General features: G+C 36.8%; 1 protein-coding gene across 8 annotated transcripts in view; it reads left to right on the top strand.

The window, feature by feature from the left end:
* Nucleotides 1-22,094, top strand: part of ITPRID2 (ITPR interacting domain containing 2) — a 104,559-nt gene extending 82,465 nt beyond the window's left edge. For 5 of the 8 annotated variants that reach the window (XM_070071517.2, XM_089329042.1, XM_008258809.5 and 2 more), the window contains 10 exons: nucleotides 513-585; nucleotides 4,396-4,484; nucleotides 6,071-7,276; nucleotides 9,171-9,248; nucleotides 9,327-9,454; nucleotides 10,148-10,298; nucleotides 11,459-11,524; nucleotides 12,225-12,689; nucleotides 19,597-19,713; nucleotides 20,951-22,094. In XM_070071517.2, the coding sequence (XP_069927618.2) occupies nucleotides 513-585; nucleotides 4,396-4,484; nucleotides 6,071-7,276; nucleotides 9,171-9,248; nucleotides 9,327-9,454; nucleotides 10,148-10,298; nucleotides 11,459-11,524; nucleotides 12,225-12,689; nucleotides 19,597-19,701 (2,361 nt within the window). In that variant the 3' untranslated portion in view covers nucleotides 19,702-19,713; nucleotides 20,951-22,094. Of the gene's footprint in view, nucleotides 1-512; nucleotides 586-4,395; nucleotides 4,485-6,070; nucleotides 7,277-7,645; nucleotides 7,794-9,170; nucleotides 9,249-9,326; nucleotides 9,455-10,147; nucleotides 10,299-11,458; nucleotides 11,525-12,224; nucleotides 12,690-19,596; nucleotides 19,714-20,945 lie in introns of those variants that run through there. The other 3 variants (XM_089329044.1, XM_089329046.1, XM_051849378.3) reach the window with 2 other exon arrangements.
* Nucleotides 22,095-23,403: the final 1,309 nt, after the last annotated feature.

Genomic DNA, 23,403 nt, shown 5'->3' with positions numbered 1-23,403 from the left:
AGTTAGGTCTTAAAAGAACATTTACATCAGAACAAAGCAGTCCTACATGTGTGTGGCTCTTAGTACCTGCAAATTTGTGGTATTTTTGAAAATTCTGCAAAGGGAACAGATTTTCTATTTGCAAAGATGGAAGTCTGGGAATTACCTCAACTGTATGTCAGTCATAGTCTGCTGCATAGGCTGTGTTTACATTTTTTCTTGGTTTTGACACTAATTTGAAGTTTTCATTTACAGAAGTTTTTCTTATGGGTCTCTTTTTCATCAATAGCAACTTTTTAAAAAAATTAGAGGGTTTAATACATGCAGTTATTTTCCTTTGCTAGCTACTAATTTGACTGTTATTGTTAAGGAAATTAGATCAGTAAATTGAGTCCTGGGGCATTCTAATAATTTTGAAGTAAATTGTCTTTAAATATAAAATGCATTGATGTTCTTTATGTACGTTGATTTATCAAGAGGTTATTCTTGGCCACAGATTCTTTTATTTTTAACTACTTAACATTCTTCTTTAGGTTCAAAGCACAGAGGGAGAAGCTCCTCACATTCCAGCCACTTACCAGCTAGGCCTTGCCAAGTCAAAAAGAGGTACGTAAAGGAAAATGCACTAGTTCCTGAAAACATTGCCAGAGTGTTTTTGGTTGACTTTGAAAAAGGGATGGTTTTATGTGTCAGTGTTCATAGTCTCTGTAAGGGTGCATAGCAAATTAACACAAGGAGGCATGCTTCATTTATTGTTTGGTTCCTTGAAGACTTTCATGCACACAAACTAATAGTTTGCTTAGCCTATAATGACTTTGTTACACAATTTTGTGTACTCCACATATGTTTCAGTTCTGCATGAGGGCTATAGGGAATGGAAAGAAAGCAACAGATTAAGGCCATATTTTACATCGTTTTGATTGAAAGATACATGTGTGTTATCCATCTCTGGGTTTTCATTATTCAAACACTTGTATAGCTCCTAGGTATAAAATGTGATTGTGTCTGGCAAAAGACACCAGTCTCTCAGAAATAATTAAACCTAGTTAAATTAAATTGAAGCTACTGATCAAAGGTGAGTGGCTGTAAGTATCATTCTTCTCTTGAATTATTAACTATCAACCAAAGAACCTTTGAATCCATCCTTTTCACTTTTAACTTGCAACCAGAAAAGAACATGTCTGGCCTTTAAATTGACAAAGCTTTTGAGATTTAGAGAAAGAGAAGTAGTAGTTAAAATGACCACTGAAGGTAAGGGTGTTTATTTTTAAAGCTTTACACATGCTGAACCACCCTGTTTGTTTTTTTTTTTTTTTAAACAGAGTTATATGTATGTTCCTAGAATAGGAAATTGCATGTTTGTTCCCTCCTGATCTCTGAAATTACTTCATAAGAGTCAATTTGCATGTAATTTTTCTTTTATTACAGTATGGTACTAAGGAACAACAACACTACTCTCATAAGGTCACTACAATTCCTGTCAGACACACAGTGAACTTTTATATTTAATTTCCCCTTTTGAAAGCCCATAAATGTATGTCAGTGTTTCTGAGCTGCAAGGCAGGGTTCACAGCAATAAAGGAGTCTTTACTTTAGATTTGTGGACAAAGGATACCTTGGGAATAGCACCTTTCTGTGTGTCACAAGAGGATATACATCAGTGAAATTTCTTGAAGGTCTTTTAAGAGCAGGCTCCTATGATGGGAAAGATGACTTGTGAATTGGGTACACATCTGGTACACATTCTTCTTATCACTTTTGGGTCTTTTATTTCTGGTGGCATAAGCAAAAGTGTTAACATTTTTATGAGTCAGATTTCTATAATAGTAAAATGATTTTGTGTATGTGAATGAAAAGAACATAATGTTTTAGTCATTTTGGAAGGTAGCTTAATAAATTTTGATTATGTATTATGTGTCTTAGATTAATCTTCATTGCATACTTAGAATCACTGGTAATACATTCACTTCATCAGTTTAGTAAAAATGGACATAGTATTTTAATAGTTCAAAGTTTAAAATTAATCTCAGGGCCAGCCTGGGCCTCACATACTGAACCCCAGAGAAAGGGTTTATAATTTAATAATTGTTGCAAGTTAATGGCAGGTATGTTGAAAGAAGGTTAACATTTTTCTTACTACAGAAGACATAGTACTTTCTTTAGCAGAAAATACATTGTTGTTTTGTTTCTTGATAGTAATGGACAAATAAAAATTTCCAGATTTTGCCATTTTTCCATTTTAATGTTACCTTTAACATCCTAATTTTAACTAGAGTACCTTATATCTTCAGGGTATATCAGATTCTTTTTAGATTTTTTTTTTTTTTTTTTTTTGGTGAAGAACCCCTTTTGTGTGTGTGTCTGAGACAGGAATGTTTGGCTAAATAACCTAGATTGCAGTTTTTAGTTTATACAAGACAATTTGACCAGGCTTCCATGTGGTACTTGAATAGCCCTATTAGATAGAAGAATTATTACCATCCTGTTTCACAAAGGAGAAAAGTGTTGGCTATGGTCATGAAACAGAGCCAGAAATTGCACCCAGGCCTCTGTTCTTTCCATTGCCCAGCACCTGCTCTGAAACTTAAGCAGCACATACTGTGACCTAACCTCTTTGAACTCAGGTGGGGAGTTACAGGTGGTTCCGTGTTGCACATAAAAACAGTTCTTAGCAGAGAGAAGCTAATCAAAGTTGGTCACTCTGGCTTTCCTTTGCCCAATCAGATAGGCAATTTCCCTTCTACATCATTTAATTGGCTGCTTAATTCTATTGTTGCTTAAGGAAATTGTCATCTAATTGATTCATTCACCAAACATTATTTATTGTCCGCTTCATCTTGGTACTGAGATACAAAGAGTAAATTAGTTTCCTGCTTTCAAAGGCTCACAATGTAGTTTGTTTAAAAAAGACATGCAAACGTTTAATTACATTGATAATGACTATGAGATAAGGTGTTATCATTTTCTAATTAATATAATGCCAAGTTAGTATGGTAACAGTTTATTATAATTTAGTGTAACAGTTATTTCAGTATACATAGGTTTATTAAGGATATGGAGTAATTTCTTATATTTCATTGTACCGTTTTGTTGATATCAAAACAGTGTTACAGTCTTTCCATGGAACCTGAGGCAATAGTGGTATATTTCTTAAAATCAAGGCTACCTTTATTTGATTTTGGATATCATCAATCATCTGATTCTGGTTACTGTATGACTTAAATGTTACATGAATGTGGATTTGGTAAACAGTTGAATTAGCATGTTACTTTTGAAGTTTTGTATAACGCTAGTGCCTCATAAAGCATCTCACTTAGTGAATGTAGTAAGGTCTCCTGTTGTGGTGGTTGTGGTATGGATGGAACTTAATGCTTCCTATGCTTAGTTGGCCATTGTAACATACTTAAAACATTTTTTAGGTTATAGGTATATTCATCAGGAATAGAGTTTTGAGGAAGAAAAGTGAGCAGAAAAATGTTAAACAATTAACATTATGTTAATTAACAATTATGTGCCAATTGCACCTGTTTTTCATGTAATAGGAAAGAATTATTTCATAAGTTCAAAATGCTTGCATCATTTGATGCCTTAGAGATATTTAAATATTTTTGAATTTGAAATTGCTTAATTTATTGGCCTTAATTGTATTGTTAATTTCTTATTAGGAAGATGCAGCAGTTTTTATCTACTATATATATTTTTTTTGGACAGGCAGAGTAGACAGTGAGAAAGAGAGACAGAGAGAAAGGTCTTCCTTTGCCGTTGGTTCACCCTCCAATGGCCGCTGCAGCCGGCGCACCGCGCTGATCCGTTGGCAGGAGCCAGGTACTTCTCCTGGTCTCCCATGGGGTGCAGGACCCAAGCACTTGGGCCATCCTCCACTGCACTCCCAGGCCACAGCAGAGAGCTGGCCTGGAAGAGGGGCAACCGGGACAGAATCCGGCACCCCGACTGGGACTAGAACCCGGTGTGCTGGCGCCTCAAGGTGGAGGATTAGCCTGGTGAGCCGTGGCGCCGGCTTCTACTATATATTTCAATAACTTTATCTCCTACATACCTTTACATATTTACATAATGGAAATAGTTTATTTCTGGACTTCTGTTTTTATTATAGCCATCTTTTATTTCAGCCAATTATTCTCTAATGATAAGATAGTAATTGGATTTGCCACAGTACATTATAATTACTATTAGTTAAATATGGAGAGTTTCTGATAGAAGATCTGATTTAGTTTTGTCTGAAATCGTTACCTCCTGTGTTTTAAAGCTACAATTTTGCAAAAGTAATACATACTTTTCTAAGATATAATCAATGTTGTGCATCATTTATCTGTTGGGAATCATGTATTTGTATTAATTTTGTCCTGATTGAAATTTCATTTAGTAGTGTTTTGTAACTGCATTTTTTATTCATAGATCATCTATTACGTACTGCAAGTCAGCATTCTGATAGCAGTGGTTTTGCTGAAGATTCTACAGATTGTCTCTCACTTAATCATCTTCAGGTAAGATTTTTCTATTGTAATAAGTGCTATCATTAACTTCCTCATTTAAAGGTGATTTTTATTAATAATGACTATATTTCAAAACTGAATCTCATATTTATTTTTCAAACATTATTGACTAGAAATTTCAGATTTTGTTCTCCATCTCTCTGAATATTGAAAAACATTAATTTTGAACCACTATCAAACAATTTTTTTGATAATTGTTTAATCTGCTTTTCTCATTTTTTAAAATTAACATATTGTCTCAGTACTTAATTTTTTAAAAGATTTATTTTATTTATTTGAAAGGCAGAGTTACAGAGAGAGAGAGGGAGAGAGATATCTTCCATCTGTTGTTTCACTGTCCAAATGGATTCAATGGCTAAGGTTGGGCCAGGTCAAAGCCAGGAGCCAGGAACTTCTTCAGGGTCTCCCATGAGGGTGCAGGAGCCCAAGGACTTGGGCCATCCTCCTCTGCTTTCCCAGGTGCATTAGTAGGGAGCTGGCTTGGAAGTGAGCAGCCAGTACTTGAACCAGCACCCATGTGGGATACCAGCATTGCAGGCAGAGGATTAACCTATTATCCCACAACACCAGCCCCTTTTTTTGCTTATTTAATAACAGTCAGTATATACCCATTGCATTCTGAATGTTAGGTTTTTATGCTCTACTATGTTATATAACTCAGGAAGCAGGCCCATCTTCATCATCAAGGAACATGTAACCTGTATGAGGAGTACACAGAAGTATAGAAAAAGTGGTTTTTTTTTTTTTCTATAAGCCAATTTTAAGGAAAATTGGAATGAGAAAAAGAGAACCCCAGAAAGCATTTAGGAACCTGACATTTAAGTGGTGAAGAAACAAGACATAGGTAAAGAGACTCAATCATAAAGTGGACAGAAAAATCAAGAAATAGAGGAGAGACTTGGAGAAGGGCAAGGTGTGACCATGAGAGCAGATGAGGTAGTGGCTGTCAGGGAGTGGCACTGGGGAGAGTGATTTTGAGGCAGCAAATGAGGCCAAAGGATGTTTGGGAGTAAACCAGTGGTGAGGATAAGGAGATAGAAATCTTTATTTTCCAAATAAAGAGGCTTTTTTTTGTTTTGTCTTATTAGCAAGAGAATGCCTGAGTGAAATTGTGCACCTAAGGGAAGGGACTGTAAGACAAGGAGAGTTCGGTCCAGGGAAGTCTGCAAAGAAACTGGAGAAGTAATTGTTCATGGGAAGGATGCAGGCAGAAACATAGGTTGGAGGGATTACCTTTGAAAACAGGGACACAGTTTCCTTTCAGAATGGAGAGAAGGAGGGATTGATCAGCAGTTAAAGAGGATACTGACAGGTGTTGTGGTAGAATGTTAAGAAATTTTTGTCTGTTTTGTCTGTGAGTTTGTGTCACGTTGAAAGAAAAGGAAGAGAGTGATTGAAAGGGAATTTAAGGAAAATAGTGAAGATATGAAATAATCTTTGTGAGAGAATGGGGAAAAAGAAAGTTGTTAGAAGCAGCACTAGGGCCACAAGAGAGGTGGGAGACTGTCAAGGTGTAGAAGCATCCCATCTGTTTGGCATTTTGTTAATGATACTTCCTACTCTTCATCCTTTCACAGGTTCATGAGTCCTTGCAAGCCATGGGGAGTAGCGCTGATAGTTGTGACAGTGAGACAACAGTCACATCATTTGGTGAAGACCTTGTTACACCAACAGCACAAGATCAACCTTATTTTAATGAATCAGAGGAGGAGTCTCTCAGCCTTCTTCAGAAAGGAAGAGTGAAGGCTGCACCAAAAGCTGACAAAAGGCAGTCAGATGGCCAGGATTTGGCTCAGCATGAGACTGTTGAAGACACAGAAAACAAACAGTCCACCTGCAGCCCAGGGGATCACGTCACTGAAATTGAAGAGGATTTGTTTCCAGCACAGACAGTAGAGTTGCCGAGGGAAGCCAGTGCTGAAAGTGATTTGGATAAAAGCAGTGAATGTGAATTCACTCAGTATACCACACACCATATCCTGAAATCACTGGCATCTATTGAAGCTACTACATGCAGTGAGATGAGCTCTGAAAATAAGGTGGAACCTCCCTCTTCTGTGGACAGAGTTCATACAGCCTTGCAGAGAGCTCAAATGAAGGTTTGCAGTCTGTCTAATCAAAGGGTAGGGCGTAGCCTCATAAAATCAAAGGATCTGTTAAAACAAAAATATTTATTTGCAAAAGCTGGCTATCCTCTGAGGAGGTCTCAGTCTTTACCAACCACGTTACTGAGCCCAGTTAGGGTTGTGTCCTCTGTCAATGTCCGGTTGTCTCCTGGAAAAGAGACTAGATGCAGCCCACCTTCCTTCACCTATAAGTACACACCTGAAGACGAGCAGGAATTGGAAACAGGGGCTGTTGAGCGTGACGGTCAGTCTTTAGTTAAATCCACCATTTTCATCTCTCCATCATGTGTGAAGAAAGAAGAAGCTGCCCCTAGTGAGATGACCCAGCTGGAGGAATGCCATCCTAGAAGGACTGCTGCTGGTTTACACTTTGCTCCAGCACCCATCTCTCAGTCCACCTGCTCCCTTCACTCTGTGCACTCAGAGTGGCAGGAGAGGCCCCTGTGTGAGCACATGAGAACTCTGAGCACTCACAGTGTTCCCAACATCTCAGGTGCCACCTGTAGTGCCTTCACTTGCCCTTTCGGGTGTCCTTACTCACAAAGACATGCTGCCTACCCTCACCGAGTGTGCTCTGCGAATCCTCCTTCTGCCATCGAAATGCAGCTGCGAAGAGTGTTGCATGATATTAGGAACTCACTGCAGAATCTTTCCCAGGTATGAGAAAAAGTGTATCTTCATTAACTTCATCTTAATTCACTGAGGAGTTGAGAGGCCCATCTGCCATGAAGGACCCTAGCTTTATTTTCTTCCGTGCCTAGAACTTAGCTGGACCTGCCCTTCTCCGGACGCTTCCCTTCTGTCTCATGGGAAAAGCTCCTTCCCTTGCTCGTAGTCTCCTTCCCTTGCTCAGGGAGGGATTTTGCACAATAGGTGTGCTTTCTTTTTCAGCCTAGGCTCCATTGACTTTGTGTTAGTCTAGAAACTTTGTCAAGTCATCCCTGTTGTTGAAATCTTCCCTTTCAAAGTCCTTTCTGCCTTTTTCTCTGCCTTTCTTATGTGCTGACCACCTCTTCCTTTTCTAAGTTTTCTTCCTGTTGGCATTGGTGGCCCCGTGTTCTGATTCTACTCATAGCTCTCTGACTAAGCTTTCCCCTTCACCTACTGCTGGTCTCCTGGCACAGAATTAGTCTACTTCCACTGGGTCCAAAGACTGGAACTACTCCAATAAAAATCAGGTAAAGTGTGGATTTGAATTAAAATGATCTATTAATAATAATAATAAATAATTTGTTAGTGGACTGGAAGTGATTTTTTTTTTTTTTAAAAAAAGCCTTGAAAATAAGGTGTCTTCAGGTTTATCTTTCACATTTCCTTTCTAGATCTCTCTCTGAACTTAAGTAGGACACTGAGGTAATGAAGAAAATGATAATGTAATATAATGACAAGAGTGTCGTTAAGAGTTGGGAGGCCTGTGATGCCTGCAGTCCCCTCATCATGGTAGTAGGCAGGAAGCCACTTTGAAAGTTAAAAAGTGAAATTGTAACTTCTCAAGTTATAGTAAGATACACCAGAAATACAGGTCTTATCCTCATGACAGGGTTCTCACAATGGTTTTCAGTCTAACCAAACTGTGGGCGTTTCTTCCTCCTTACAAAATATGGTTGTCTGTGACTGCGCTACTTACCCTCTCAGCAGTAATTATGTGAGGCTGGGGATTTCCAGGCCCCTGCCCACCTGCACCCTCATGGTGTGCTCTTCTTTCTCAGCCAGTTTATACTTCTGCTCTAGCTGTGGTCTCTTTCTCTTGGCTGTTCCATGTAACTCAGCTCATAAATCCCCTCACCCTCAGAGACAGATGTTTTTCATTAACTGGCCTCTGTCACTCCAGTCACATTCCATAGGTGTGTGCTCCTATTGGATTGCATGCAGGGTTCTGCGTGGTTGTTTATTTTTCTATATATGCACCTGCCCCCTTGTTTTAAACCTAGAATGCCCCACCCTTGCCTCTCTTTGCAAGACAAAGTTGTAGTCACTGGTAAGGCTCAGCCCAGTTGTTACTACTGTTGGGAAAGCTTACCCAGTCTGAATTAGTGTTTGTGTCCCTCGTCACATTCCCCCATTCCAAACATTATAATGTCTAAATTTCTCTTTTTTTGTTTTTGCACTGTAAGAACACTTAAAGTTGGGGTATGTCTTTTATTATCACTGCCTAAAATAATATAATAAAGCAAAAGCTCAAATATCCAAGAGAAAGTATGATGATTACTTGTTTCCTGCCGAGCCAATGGTCACTATAATCTCATAGTGACATTTTTTTTTTTTATTTCACACAGCAAGAACAAAGTCCTGTAAGACAGATATGAGCTGAGCTGTGCCTTTTCCCCTTCCTTATTTGAAGTACATTGACTTATACCTGAAACATCTAGGAGTAATAATTGGTAGAGCATTAGGGAATGATTACTTTGGTTCTTATTTACAATGTGAAGGATTTTTTCTTTCTGACCTCAAGAGAAACATATGTAGCCCCCAAATTCTATCTTTTTAAAACCTTAATTTGGAGATAGTAGCTAAACACAAGGTTTTAATCCTACTTTCCCTTTTTTTGAAGTACCCTATGATGAGAGGACCTGATTTTGTTGCTGCTCCATATAGTACTCAGAAATCATCTGTTCTACCTCTTTATGAAGTAAGTTCTTTTTTAAATCTTTGTATTACAAAATAATTTGTATGATTTGAAATATAATTTTGTTGTATTGCATTCTAGAATACTTTGCAGGAGCTCCAAGTAATGAGGCGGAGCCTGAATTTGTTTAGAACACAAATGATGGATTTAGAGTTGGCAATGCTGCGTCAGCAATCCATGGTTTATCATCATATGACTGAGGAGGAAAGGTAGAAGTTCATTTTGTTCCAACAAGTCAAAAAAAAATTTTCATTCAAAGGATTTTCAAAGACTGATTTGTTTATTTGAGAGGCAGAGTTATGGGGTGGGGGGTTGGGGGGAGACCTTCCATCCACTTGTTCACTCCCCAAAGGGCTGCAATGGCCAGGACTGGGCCAGACTGATGCCAGGAGCTTCTTCCAGGTCTCTCACATGGGTGCAGGGCCCAAGGACTTGTGCCTCCTCTGCTGCCTTCCCAGGCGCATTAGCAGGAGCTAGATGAGAAGTGGAGCAGCTGGGACTTGAACTTGCATACATATGGAATGACAGCACTGCAGGCTGCGGCTTTAACCCACTGAGCCACAGCAGTGGCCCTGACTTGGCAGTTTTTAAAACTTGAGTTTTATTTCTGTTGCTGTGTATTTTCTGCTTTGTGAACCAGTGTAGACAAAATGAGGCACACCTGGTGTTACACTAGACTTTTTTGCCTTAGTATATTAAGCAAGATAGTGATTGTAACCTGGTGATTGATTCTCAGTGTTTGGGATGTTTGTAAGAGAATAGAGGAAGAAATGGCTGTGATCCTTTATATAGAACTTGTAATTTTATTACCTTTTGTTAGCTTATAGTACTTCTCAAAAGAGTTGTGAAGTGGAATCCCTAAATTGCTTTTTCCAAACTTTGTGTCTCCCCATGTACTGTAGGTATGAAGTTGATCAGCTCCAAAGTTTGCGAAATTCAGTTCGTATGGAGCTTCAGGAGCTGGAACTGCAGCTGGAGGAGCGCCTGCTGGGCCTGGATGAGCAGCTGCGCGCAGTGCGGGTGTCCTCACCTTTCCGTTCCTCGGCACTTGTGGTATGCATGCACCTTGGGGCTTGACAGGAGCTTGCAGCAGATTCATATAGGATGTGCCAAGTAATTGAGGAGAAGTTGCTTTATTTTCCGCCATTTTCTGAATTACATTAGGTGCACGCAAGATGTTTAAAGAGCTTTCCTACAGATCAGTTGACTGTTCGAGCTGTGATACTTTCCTTAAGTAATTGTTATATTTAGAAATATACAGAAAAATTTTTAATGCTAGCTAATAATTAGGAAAATGATCAGTATAGAAGTTTATGATCTTTTAAGAAAATTGATAGTGGATTTATGAATAATTTAATTATTACATATAACTGCAGAGTAGAAGTATGTTACTTAGCCTTTATTTTTCCTTTCTTGGTTTTAAATAAATAGCTACTCCCATTAAGCACTTGCTTTTCATTCTGGATTCTTTTTCACACTTTATGTTCTTGTAAGGAATTAAATGAGTTGTTTAGATAGAAAACATGTTGATAACCAAGATTATAAAAAGAAATGTTATTTGACTTTGTACTATTTTTCATTCTAATGTTCTTTTCCATGAAATTTGAACTTCCTTGTTGTGTTCTTATTTTTCTGGTATTTCTGAAGTCGTGGAATATGTTGGTTTCAAATATTGAAATCATGAATTTTTCTCTTTTTTACTTTAACAACATAATGATTTTGTTAAAAATAAATGAATATATGTATACATACACAGATATGAGAGTACTTTAAAAAGTTCTTGGAAGTTCTTGAAGATGTTTATTTTGATGTAAAAAATGAAATACATGCATAATTTTTTCGTAATATGCCACTTATGTCCTATGAACACATGTGAATATAAAATATAGAGAAAGTAGAATATAATATACATACACACATATATGTATCACATAGAGTATGAATCTTCTATTACATTAATGAATATAATTTTTCTGTAATTTTGATCCATCAATTTGAGAAGTGTTTGTTGGTGACAGCAGAGAATCAGAACATCTGAGCATCTTATGGTGTCAGCTTTCAACCATAACAATACCTTTTGTAGCATTCCATGACACCTGAGGGTGACATAAAGGGATGCTTCAGGGCAATAATTAGCCAGTTAAATTTTCTCATAAAATGCTTACATTGTGGGAAAAAAAATATATATACATACATATATTATTCTTTTTCAGGGAATGTGTGGCAGTAGAAGTGCTGATAACTTGTCATGCCCTTCTCCATTGAATGTAATGGAACCAGTAAGCCTTTCTCTTTTTCAGTCGTTGGGGAAGGGAATGCTGTACTTTTCATAAATGCAGAATTTTTCTATTGCATTATCCAGTAATTAAGATGTGTGTATATTTTCATGCAGATTGTGATAAGTTACTTGAATTGATTGGAAGTGAATGTGGCAGTTGTGAAGTATGTTGTCATCTCAGCTCACTGGAGAGCTAGCTTAGTTGCATAGTGTTTTATCTTTATTAGCTACAGGAGATAAATTCATCATAAAGCGTATTTTATTTGTAGTCTAGTGCAAATGTGCTTTCACAGTCTAACCCAAGATCCTTTAGGAAGTTGGATCTGTAATGTAGCTAATTTTATGAACAAGAAGTCTGATTTTTGTTGTATTTTAAACAAGTTGATTCGTTTAGGTACAAAAACATTAAGAGTAACTATTTTGTTTTTTGCTACTTACTCTTCCTGACAAGTAATTTGGGCCATTCCTGCTACCGGATAAAATTTTGTCCCATTATGTATTCTAGTTACCTATTTTATTGTTTAAATTCATTATGAAATTACATCTTCCATGCTGTTTCATAAGTGAGATACGGTAGTTCAGTTAATTAATAGAATTGTATAAGTTATATGATTTTTCACAGTCATCACAGAATTTTAACTTTCTTTTTAACTACCAAGCTTAGTTTAGGAGAGAAAAGTAACACATTTTCTTATCTCCAGGTCACTGAACTGATACGGGAACAGTCATACCTGAAGTCTGAATTGGGCCTGGGGCTTGCAGAAATGGGATTTGAACTTCCTCCTGGAGAAAGCTCAGAATCTGTTTTTTCTCAAGCAACATCAGAGTCATCTTCTGTGTGTTCTGGTCCCTCTCATGCTCACAGAAGAATTGCAATACCTCCTAGTGACTCAGTAGGCAGACCTAAAACTCAGTTAGTGGCAAGAAAGAAAGTCTTCCGAGCATCAGTGGCCTTAACACCCACTGCTCCCTCTAGAACAGGTTCTGTGCAGACGCCACCAGACCTGGAAACTTCCGAGGAAATTGGAGCAGCTGAAGAAATCTCAGAAGTTGTTGGAATTAAATCTGAAGTGGAAGAAGAGCAAGGACAACTCCCGTCGAGGCCAGCTGCTGAGGAAGTGCATAAAAATGTAGAGCAAGATGAATTGCAGCAAGTTATACGGGAGGTGGGTAAAACTCTGAACTTAATTCTTTTATTTGGAGACTGATGTAAGAGGAACTTTTATTTGAACATTTATTATTTATAAGATACTCTTTCGATTCACCATATTCAATAATTTTCTGAGTATTTTTAAATTAACTTCCTCATTGATCCAGTTCGTGTCTGGGGAGACATGTTTATAATGGTGTTTTTGCAAATTCCATACCTCAGTGTGAAATAATTGCAATTGTCTGTGCAAAGTTAAACATAGATGAACACATTAAAAACTGTTTGGATTTTTTATTTCCACATCTGTAAAACTGAGAGTTTAAAACTTAGATCTGACCGGCGCTGCGGCTCACTTGGCTAATCCTCTGCCTGCGGCGCCGGCACCCCGGGTTCTAGTCCCGGTTGGGGCGCTGATTCTGTCCTGGTTGCTCCTCTTCCAGTCCAGCTCTCTTGCTGTGGCCCAGGAAGGCAGTGGAGGATGGCCCAAGTGCTTGGGCCCTGCACCCTCATGGGAGACCAGGAGGAAGCACCTGGCTCCTGGCTTCAGATCGGCACACTGCGCTGGCTGTAGCAGCCATTTGGGGAGTGAACCAATGGAAGGAAGACCTTTCTCTCTCTCTCTCTCTCTCTCTCTCTCTCTCTCTCTCACTGTCTAACTCTGCCTGTCAAAATAATAATAATAATAATAAAAAACTTAGATCTGATACAAGATTAAAAACCATCACTTTCATTTCAGTTGACATGAGAAAATAGTGTTTGTGATTTTAATAAGTATAATAGTTTTGATCTGTTTGGTTAGAGGGTGGAGAAGTAAGGAAATTACTTGAATTATTCAGATTGACATACAGTGTGAAAAGACTTTGCTCTGACTGATAGCAATGGGAAAATTTGAATCTTTAAAATGCTAAGTTACCAAAGTGACTGCCAAAAATTATGATAGTTAATGGTTCAAGGTCAAATGTCAGTTGAAAAAATTAGTAAAATGCCTATTTTTAGCTCTAATACCAGAGAATAGGAAGGAATAGCATACATCAATTAAAAAGGTTGACCCTCTTAGACACGCTTTTTTTTACATTTATTTATTTATTTATTTATTTTTGTAGATTTTATTTATTTGTTTTTTTTAAACTTTTATTTAGTAAATATAAATTTCCAAAGTACAGTTTATGGATTACAATGTTTCCCCCCCCCCATAACTTCCCTCCCACCCGCACCCCTCCCATCTCCCGCTCCCTCTCCCATTCCATTCACATCAAGATTTATTTATTTATTTTTAAAATTTATTTTTTAAGGAATACAAATTTCATATGTACAGCTTTAGGAATATAGTTATTTAGATGTACTTTTACAGTGACTTCTCTACCTTTTTTTCTCAAATCACGTTTTCATTTTAATTGTGAAATCTAATAGCAGTACATAGGATAAAAGTTAAATATATTGGATTTCTTCCATTATATTTCTTTGTCTTAATAGTTCTTAAGAGTAACTGAAGAAGAACCCTACTTATCTATAGTTTTTTTCAAGCAATATACTGACACTCAGGATGAGAAAGTCTTTCATTCTTTCTGTTGGCTAAAAAGAAGCCTATCCTGTCCATTAAAAGAAGTATTTCATAGATGTCTAAATGTTTGTGAATAACAAAAAAAAATACTAAAATATAAAATATTTATCTTTAAAATCTGGTAGGAAGGTAAGCAAGACTAACTCAATAAAAACTATATAGACAAATATTTAGTAAAATGTATTCAAGAGCTAAGGATTTTGAAAATATAAAAGGCCAACATGGGCCGGCGCCGCGGCTCAATAAGCTAATCCTCTGCCTGCGGCACCGGCACACCAGGTTCTAGTCCTGGTCGGGGCGCCGGATTCTGTCCCGGTTGCCCATCTTCCAGGCCAGCTCTCTGCTGTGGCCAGGGAGTACAGTGGAGGATGGCCCAAGTGCTTGGGCCCTGCACCCCATGGGAGACCAGGATAAGCACCTGGCTCCTGCCATCGGATTGGCGCGGTGCGCCGGCTGCAATGCGCCGGCCGCGGCGGCCATTGGAGGGTGAACCAACGGCAAAGGAAGACCTTTCTCTCTGTCTCTCTCTCTCTCACTATCCACTCTGCCTGTCTAAAAAAAAAAAAAAAAAAAAAGGCCAACATGAACCAGAGAAAATAGGGTCAGTAGCTCCCTGTTTTTAAACTCATTCTAATGTATTTAGCAATGTAAGCCTAGTGTGTTTTCAGAATTAATTTGTAACGTAGAATAAATTTCTAGTGGTTATGGGTCAAGGATGGTGGCAGAAGACCAAAACCTTCTCTCAAATTGGCTGTTGATCCTCAGAGTTCAGAGGTTAGTTCATGGTTATTAGCTATGTGATTTTAGTTTGAGAAATATATTAAAAATAGGCATAGTCACTTCTGCCATAGTGGGATATGTGAAATCCTGAAAAATCTCTCTTCTGTGCAACTTCATAAAATAAAAACCACAGGACTTATGTAGAAAATAGCCTTAGAGGCATAACACTCAAAACCTTGTTAGTGACAGATTAAAATGGTAGAAGATAGAAACCTTATTAATAAAACCAGTAATACAGGTTTATACATGTCAAATGATAAGGACATATGTATATACTATAATGAACAAAGTGTTTTGCTTTGAAAACAACCTAAAGCTTGCTTGAGGAATTGGCTTTCAAAGGTGGCAGCTTGTGAGTTATTGTGAAGGAGTGGAAAGACAGTGATGTGAAACTCACAGAAAGTTTTACTCCCAGATGTGGATAGATGTAGGCTGAAAACAGAGAACCAGGGTAACTGGTAGATATTTATAGTGTGTGCATTGTGTTACTGTGTTCCTAGGTTCACTTATCTCTGTTCATCCAAAGCATCTTGTGGGTGAAATTGCACATGAATAGAAGTGAAATTTTCATTGTAAGCAAATTGTTTGCTAGTATTTCATTCATAGCAAGTTCACATTTTCAAAACAAGCATTATGGCAGAAGACAGCCTATCATTTATTTTCATGATGTGAGTCCACCAACTGAAAATTTAAAAGGTCTGAAGTCTATAAATTTATTGGTCCTACAAATGTAATTATGTTTTCGCAGTTAGTTGTGGATGGCTAGTACCTAACTCTGTATATCTACTATACTCAGTAGGTGTGCCAATGATTGGTAATCCATTCCTGTTCATATGTTTTATATCAAAGACCAATTTTTGACTGAAATATTTGAGTTCTTCTTCGTACTACATATCCCAACTAACTGGGGAACTAAGTTTTAAGGTCATTTTTTTCCTTGAAATTTGATATTTTTATTCTCCTTAACTTGTTTTGGTTTGAGAGTTTTTCTGTAATAGTTGATTTTGTGTTGCATCTTTCTCTTAAATACTCCATTTATGTACACTTGAGTCTTCATTTTTAAAGTTTTGATGGCCTGGTATATGTTTTAGTTAGTTTCTTAGGAATAAAACATTCACTTTAGGCCAGAACATTTGTTTTTTTGGCCAACAGAACATAGCAAGAAAAGAGGCAGTTCTCATTACTCTGCCTTGATCATAGAGAATTACTTAATCATTTGTAAGGACAGCCCCTTAAATATGAAAGATTTTATGATTTCAGACATTCAGTCTGACATGCCAAGCAAATTTTTGGAAAATTTTCTCAGAATTTGTTACTAAACCTGTTAATTAGAAGCTAATTCAGAATTTGGCATGTTTTAGAGGAACGTAGGCTTAACATTTACTCTTTTTTTTTTTTAAAGATTTATTTTATTGAAAGGTAGAGTTACAGAGAGAGGTGAAGACAGAGAGGTCTTCCATACGCTGGTTCACTCCGCAAATGGCCGCAGTGACTGGGGCTGGGCCAGGCAGAGGCAGGAGCCAGGAGCTTCTTCTGGGTCTGACATGTGGGTGGGTGCAAGGGTCCAAGCACTTTGGGCCATCATCTGTTGCTTTCCCAGGCAACCTGGATTGGAAGTGCTGGGGCTTGAACCAGCTGCCTATATGGGAAGCTGGTGCTGCAGCCCTGGCCCAACATTTGCACTTTAGCTACCTATAAGGAAAGCCTTACCAAGCAAAACAGATCAAAGAAAGCATAAGAGAAATATTGATGTACTTAGGAAAACATATTCTTTTGAAGTACTTTAAAAGCTGGTTTTAATTTTATTTTTTAAGGTTCATTTATATTTTTGAAAGGCAAAGTGACAGTGAGGAAAAGACAGAGTGAAAGAAAGATCTTCCATCTGCTGGTTCACTTCCCAAATTCCTAAAGTAGCTAGAAGTAGACCAGGCTGAAGCCAGGATGCCAGGTCTCCATCCAGGTCTCCCATTTTGGTAAAAGTCAAAAGCACTTCCATTATATTGTCTGCTACCTCTAAGGCACAATAGCAGGAAGCCTGATTGTAAGCTCAGTGTAGCTGGGATTCGAACCAGGTACTCCAGTAGGGAACATGGGCATTCTAAGGGCTTAAACCCCTGCACAACAACGCCTGTCCTCTGGTTAAAACTTTTAAAAATAATTTGTTTTAATGTTGTCAGTGCAATTACAGTGATTTTTTTGTTAATATTTGTTTGCAAAATATTTAAAATTCAGATTCACCTGCATTTCAAATTGGTAATCTTTTTACTTAAATGCATACAGTACTGAATTCAATTTTTTTTTTCCCCAAAGTTAGTCTATCAGCTGTTAAGAAAATAAAATTCTATCTTCTCAGTAAATGTTGAGTCCCTGGCCTCATTAACAAAGCTACCATTCAGGAAGACAGGATTTAATCTTGGGTTGAACAGTTTTGCAGGTGAGGATTAAGCAGGTTTGGCAGGCACTTTCAGGGAAGCTTTCTTACTGCACTTGTGGGTGCATGAAAACAATGATGTCTGCCAGGGCTTTGTTTTCATCATTGCACCACATGTGAGGTTTTTAAAAAGAGTGATTTCATTGTTTATGATGTGTTATTACTTCTTTGGAAGAAGAGCATTGAGAGAAAGTCCTTACAGACAAATATTTAATTTGCTCATTCAGTAACTAAACTTTTGTCCTCCTACAGCTAGCCTTGTTCTGTGCAGATTGTATATGTTGTTGTAGAAAAAAGTACACTGTCTATAGACTTTGCCAGAGTCATCTGCGATGTATGTGATCAGCAGTTTGAGACTGTTTACAGTTGCTTTAAAAATGTCTATATGAGTATAAATAAAACATTTCTTAATAAAATGAATGAACATGTACCCACAGCAGCAAATTCAACAGAATTAAATCTCAAAGAGTAAACATAGTGCTTCATGTTTAGAGAGTTCTTTGTTTATGGAACTTCCTGGGCTTGGTTCATGCCTACTAGAGTCTTTATTCCAGTTCATCTGACATGTTTTAAACTTGTATTTTGGTAAAAACACAGCTTGCCCATGTGTTCATATTGATCCTTCTTTTGGGGAACCATTAATATAATGGGTTGCCATGCAGCAGGTGCTCCGTAGATGCATGTTAACGATATGTGTTGCCCTACCCTTCAGATTGCCAGTGAACATTCCTTTCTTAATCTCAAGTGTCTGTCTTTAGTTTACACTGCTCTTTGGAAATTGTGTTTGAAGGGAATCTTACCATCTATCGCAGTAGAGTTTTCTCACTTCTCATCCTTCCAGTGTCTCTGTGGTATATGAGACTTTAGAACTAATTTATTTGTTCATGCCTTTGTTTTTCCAATAAATTACTAAAGACATTTTGTCATTTTCTTTAAGTTACACTGGGTTCATGTATTTTATGTATACAAATTTAGGAACATAGTGATACTTTCCACGTTACCCTCCCTCCTGCCAGCACTCCATTTTATAATTTTCAATAGAGATCTAAGTGTAGTCATTTGTTTTTCTGTTTTCTCTTCTTGCCTTGCTCTCATTCTTGTGTTCTCCTGATCTCTCTTTGATTGGACATTTAGCTTAGGATACATTAACTAATCAGACCTGGTCCCCTCCTTGAAGTCACTCACAGTACACTTTCTATTTACCCGTACCCTCCTAGTGGATTTCATTCTACTCCCTATGGGAACTGTCTTTTCTGCAAGGCTCCATTCTGCTCTCTCATCCAACATGCTCTTGCTGCATTCTCACTTTCTACTATCTAAAAATTGCTATAAACAAGCAAATATGCCTGTATTTTCGTTTGCCACTGTTGAGTTGTTTTGTTTTGTCTTAGTAACAAGAGCACTTTTTGATTACTTTGCAAGGTAGACATTAATAAAAACATAAAGTAAACCTAACTCAGTCTCCAAAATTATTTTATCTCATGAAACAATTTATCACCAAGTTTTCCAAAGCCGTCAATTTTAGGATTATGATATTTATTAATGTAGTTGGTAGAGTTATCCTAGACCCAGACCTCAGAATATGATCTAGGTCTGAGCATAATCTGTATAGTCAGATTGAAGCAAATCTGATGGATTTGAGTCCCCAGTTTCCCTTTGTCTTGTATGGAGATTGTGATTTTGTCTATGTTGTAGCTTATTACAAGAATTAAATGCTATTCATGTTTTTGAAAACAAAAAAACATGAATTGGCCGGCGCCGCGCCTCACTAGGCTAATCCTCCGCCTTGCGGCGCTGGCACACCGGGTTCTAGTCCCGGTCAGGGTGCCGGATTCTGTCCCGGTTGCCCCTCTTCCAGGCCAGCTCTCTGCTGTGGCCAGGGAGTACAGTGGAGGATGGCCCAAGTCCTTGGGCCCTGCACCCCATGGGAGACCAGGATAAGTACCTGGCTCCTGCCATCGGATCAGCACGGTGTGCCGGCCGCAGCGTGCCGGCCACAGCGGCCATTGGAGGGTGAACCAACGGCAAAGGAAGACCTTTCTCTCTGTCTCTCTCTCTCACTGTCACTCTGCCTGTCAAAAAATAAAAAATAAAAAAACATGAATTATGGTCATATTGTTAAATGCTTATTTTTCTCTTTTTCCATTCTAGATTAAAGAGTCTATTGTTGGGGAAATCAGACGGGAAATTGTAAGCGGGCTTTTGGCAGCAGTATCTTCAAGTAAAGCATCTAATTCTAAACAAGATAGTCATTAAATGGAATTATAGGTAAATTCTTCTGAATTTCTTTGTTTAGCAATATGTAAGTTAGTATTTAGTTTTTAATTCTTTGTTGTCTTAGTATATAGGTCTGTTTATTTGATTTCTAAAATATATGTATGTTATCCTATAGTGTGAAGACCTCACACAAGGGTAGGGTATACTAATTAAATACTTTTAAATCTCTAAAGATTTATCCATATTATATAATTTTATTTAAAAGTTTTATTATTTTGATAAGTAAATCTGAAATGGACCTGCAAACTAATTATAATGATATTTCAGATGAATGGTTTATGGAAAAAAATTTTCAGAATTAATCAAGTTCTTACTGTCTTTCCTAGTAATTTGTTTTTTAAAGAAGCATACTGCACAGATCCATTTCTAATCATAACTTATAAAAACAGTTTTATATTTTACTTACTAAAATGAATTACTATTATTTTATCTCATAATGTAATACATTTTATAAATTATATATTAATAGTAATACTTGGTAAATACAAAAACTAATAACATACTTCAGTGTAATAATATCTTTAATAGAACCAAAATATCCATTCAACAAAATATCAAGAGCAAAAATATTATTTGCCGCGTAGGATGTAATTTCTACTATAGAAAATGAGGAAAAATATTTTGATAAATTACATCATAAAGCAACTTATAGTATTTTTTCAAAGACATTGATAAAAGCATTAACACTCAGGAAAATGAATAGAGATCACAGGAATATTATGTTTACTTGTGTATATATTTGGATAAAATTCTTGTCTCCCTTTAAAAATTTTTGTAACAATAGTGTTTATAATGTATATGACTGTAATTGACATTTTGAGATTGAATTATTGCTTATCCCCCTATGTTATACTCTTAAAGAACAGTGGTTTTTCTACTGCTTGTTGAATTCTTTATTTAGCGTAGGGTTAGGCTTGTGGTTATCAAGAAATTTGAAAGTATTTCTTTGTGAAAGTTAAAGGAAAAATAAGAAAAGGATGAGGGGAAGATATGGTGGAAAATACCATTGTGCTCTCTCAAAACTGTGAAATACAAAAGAATCTTATTGCAAAAATTAAAGGAAAAAAAGAAAGGGAAAAGGAGGAGGCCTTAAGGAAGGGAAAGAGGTATGGTCATCTTGAAATTCTATCTATGAAATGTGAAATCTATTCTCTTTATATTAATGAAAGTGGAAAAATAGTGTTTGAAAGATGTTTCATGGTGATTTTTCTTTCTTTCGTGAGGTTAGCGTGGACCCTGTTGGCTGTGTGATTTTGGAGCTGTTGACCATGTACACTGTGGAGAAGTTACTTGTGCTTCAGAAGACACTTGCTGCTGAGTGGGGCTACTGTAGACAGTGTACCAGGTGTATCTTCTCTGCATATTCTTTAAAACATATAGAAACTTAGGCACTTTGCTGACTATTTTCTAAACTTTCAAAAGCAGTTTGTAACCTAATATTTATTTCTATGTTAACATTTTTCCAATTGATTCCCTATGTAGAATTAATTATAAAACTTGAATACTTCCAGACTTAATCCACTTATAAATAACATATTTCTTCAGACTAGCTTCTTAAAACACTGACCTCTGTGAGGTATGTACTGTGCAATAACTGATTCATTTTTTTGAGAGCTTGAAGCAACCAATGATTTTCCCTCCACTGCTGTTTGTTAGTGTCACTTCCAAGAAGAAAAACTGTTCTGTTGTACAAATTACTCTGAATTCTTGGGGAGGTTACTAATAGCAGTAGGATAGAATTATATGAGGTTACCTATAACTACTTAATGTTCTTACACTGTAAACCTTGTTACTTTATCCAAGACAAATGTAATTTTATTATAGCTTATGTAGTATTTTTGTTTTGGAAAAATGTGCCTTATGTTAAACACTATGTACCTTTTGCATTGTCCAGACTTCTTTATTCTAAGAACATGTTTCTTCTACTGTGTTGTAGACTAAGTAGTAGAATTTCATCAAAATAATGGGGCCTATGACTTGAATGGATAGAATTGAATAAGCTGGTTTTGTTTTTGTCAAAATGGAAGTAATTTAGATTTGTTCTCCTTATACATAAATGCATAAATGGTTTTAATTCAAGTTTTAACCAATGAAAACTGTTTTTTTGAAAAATGGAAAGTGGTTTCCTATTTGGTTTTGTATGTGTTAAATAAATGTGTAAAATAACTAAATGTTATTGGAATTCTTCTTTTAGAATTTATGATTTCCAACTATTGTTTCTTTTTGTGTGACACTTTAATCAAAAGTGGTTGAGATGTTAACAGGTTCTTTGAAAGAATATCTAAAAGGTTTATAAATGTTTGAAATACCACTCAAAAGCTGATTTCTAAAAAAAAACCAATTTAAAACAATAAAGTATTTATTTTGCCTAAGATGTCATGATTTCTTTTCTTGAACTGCAGCATGAAGAATTTAGGATTAGATTTAATTCTTAACAAATAAGGTCTAAAGGAATTGCTGCATTTAACCTTGCAGTTTGGATCATCTCTTTTTTGGATCAGTAGAGGAGCTATTCTATCATGGTTTCAAAAAATGCTGTTAAGACTAGACCACCCTAGAGAGGGCGCATTTAGATGCTTCTTGGGATCATCTAGTTCTGTGGTCATAATGATTACCATCTGAGGCCAACTAAAAGTTTTCTTTAAAATGTACTTACTGGTAAACTATTAGAACAGATAGTAAAATTGTTTTTATTCTTTTGTTCATTCTATTCCTTTTAACCAGTTGATTCTAACATCAGTGATGACATGTATAAATCAGACACCCATGTAATTACAATATAGGTATCAACAATTTAATTATTCAGTTTTGTGGCCACTTTTGGTTCATTTATGACTATACAAGACATCTAGAATTTGGTAACCAAAATTAGAACTAAAACAGTTGCAATTATTGGCTGAGCCAGTGGAACAATCACTTATATAGTATACAAATGAAATGAAATGAACTTCAGCACTAAAAAGGTTTTATTTTTCCTCTATCCATTTTAGACCTTTGTGTACATAATAAACACTTGAAAGCTGTTATATTCAGGCCAGCATGTTAACTGCTATGTAGAATGAAGAATGAAAGAGGGTTTAAAATACAGTATCTTTTAATTTAGTATTCTACAAATAAACAGTTTTTAAAGAGTAAGAATTTGAGAGAGGGTAGCCTGAGGTGGTCATAGAAGTCTTTCCAAGGAGATGTGGTTTGAGTAAAGTCCTAAAGACTGGGAGGTGTGAAGTGTGGAGTTTGAACAGTCAAGAAGAGCATTAACAAAATTATCCAAATGGCAAATAAGTTTGAATGACCATGTAAATGATGAAAAGTCTTCGAAAATGCTAGCTGTCTATCCATAGCTTATACATATAATTTGCAACGAGCCTGCCCAAAGAAGGCATAGAAGAAAAAAAATGTGCTGATCTTGAAATTTGTTACACCATTGACAAAAATGAGCAGTTTCTCAGACTTGAAGTAATATTGTTCCACTAAGAATATTTGGTTGTTTTTTAGTAACATTTAAATATGCATGACATCAGATTGGAAAAGATGAGTGCAATAAAATGCACATTAAAAAAAAGGGGGGGAGGGCAATGCTGTGGCATATTAGGTAAAGCCACCGCCTGTAGTGCTGGCATCCCATATGGGTGCCGGTGTGGGTCCCAGCTGCTCCACTTCTGATCCAGCTCTCTGGTGTGG

Source organism: Oryctolagus cuniculus, chromosome 3 (genome assembly GCF_051225735.1).
Source record: "Oryctolagus cuniculus isolate XC-2025 breed Fujian yellow rabbit chromosome 3, ASM5122573v1, whole genome shotgun sequence".
Classification (NCBI taxonomy): Eukaryota; Metazoa; Chordata; class Mammalia; order Lagomorpha; family Leporidae; genus Oryctolagus; species Oryctolagus cuniculus.
This window is presented reverse-complemented; position numbering and strand designations above follow the sequence as displayed.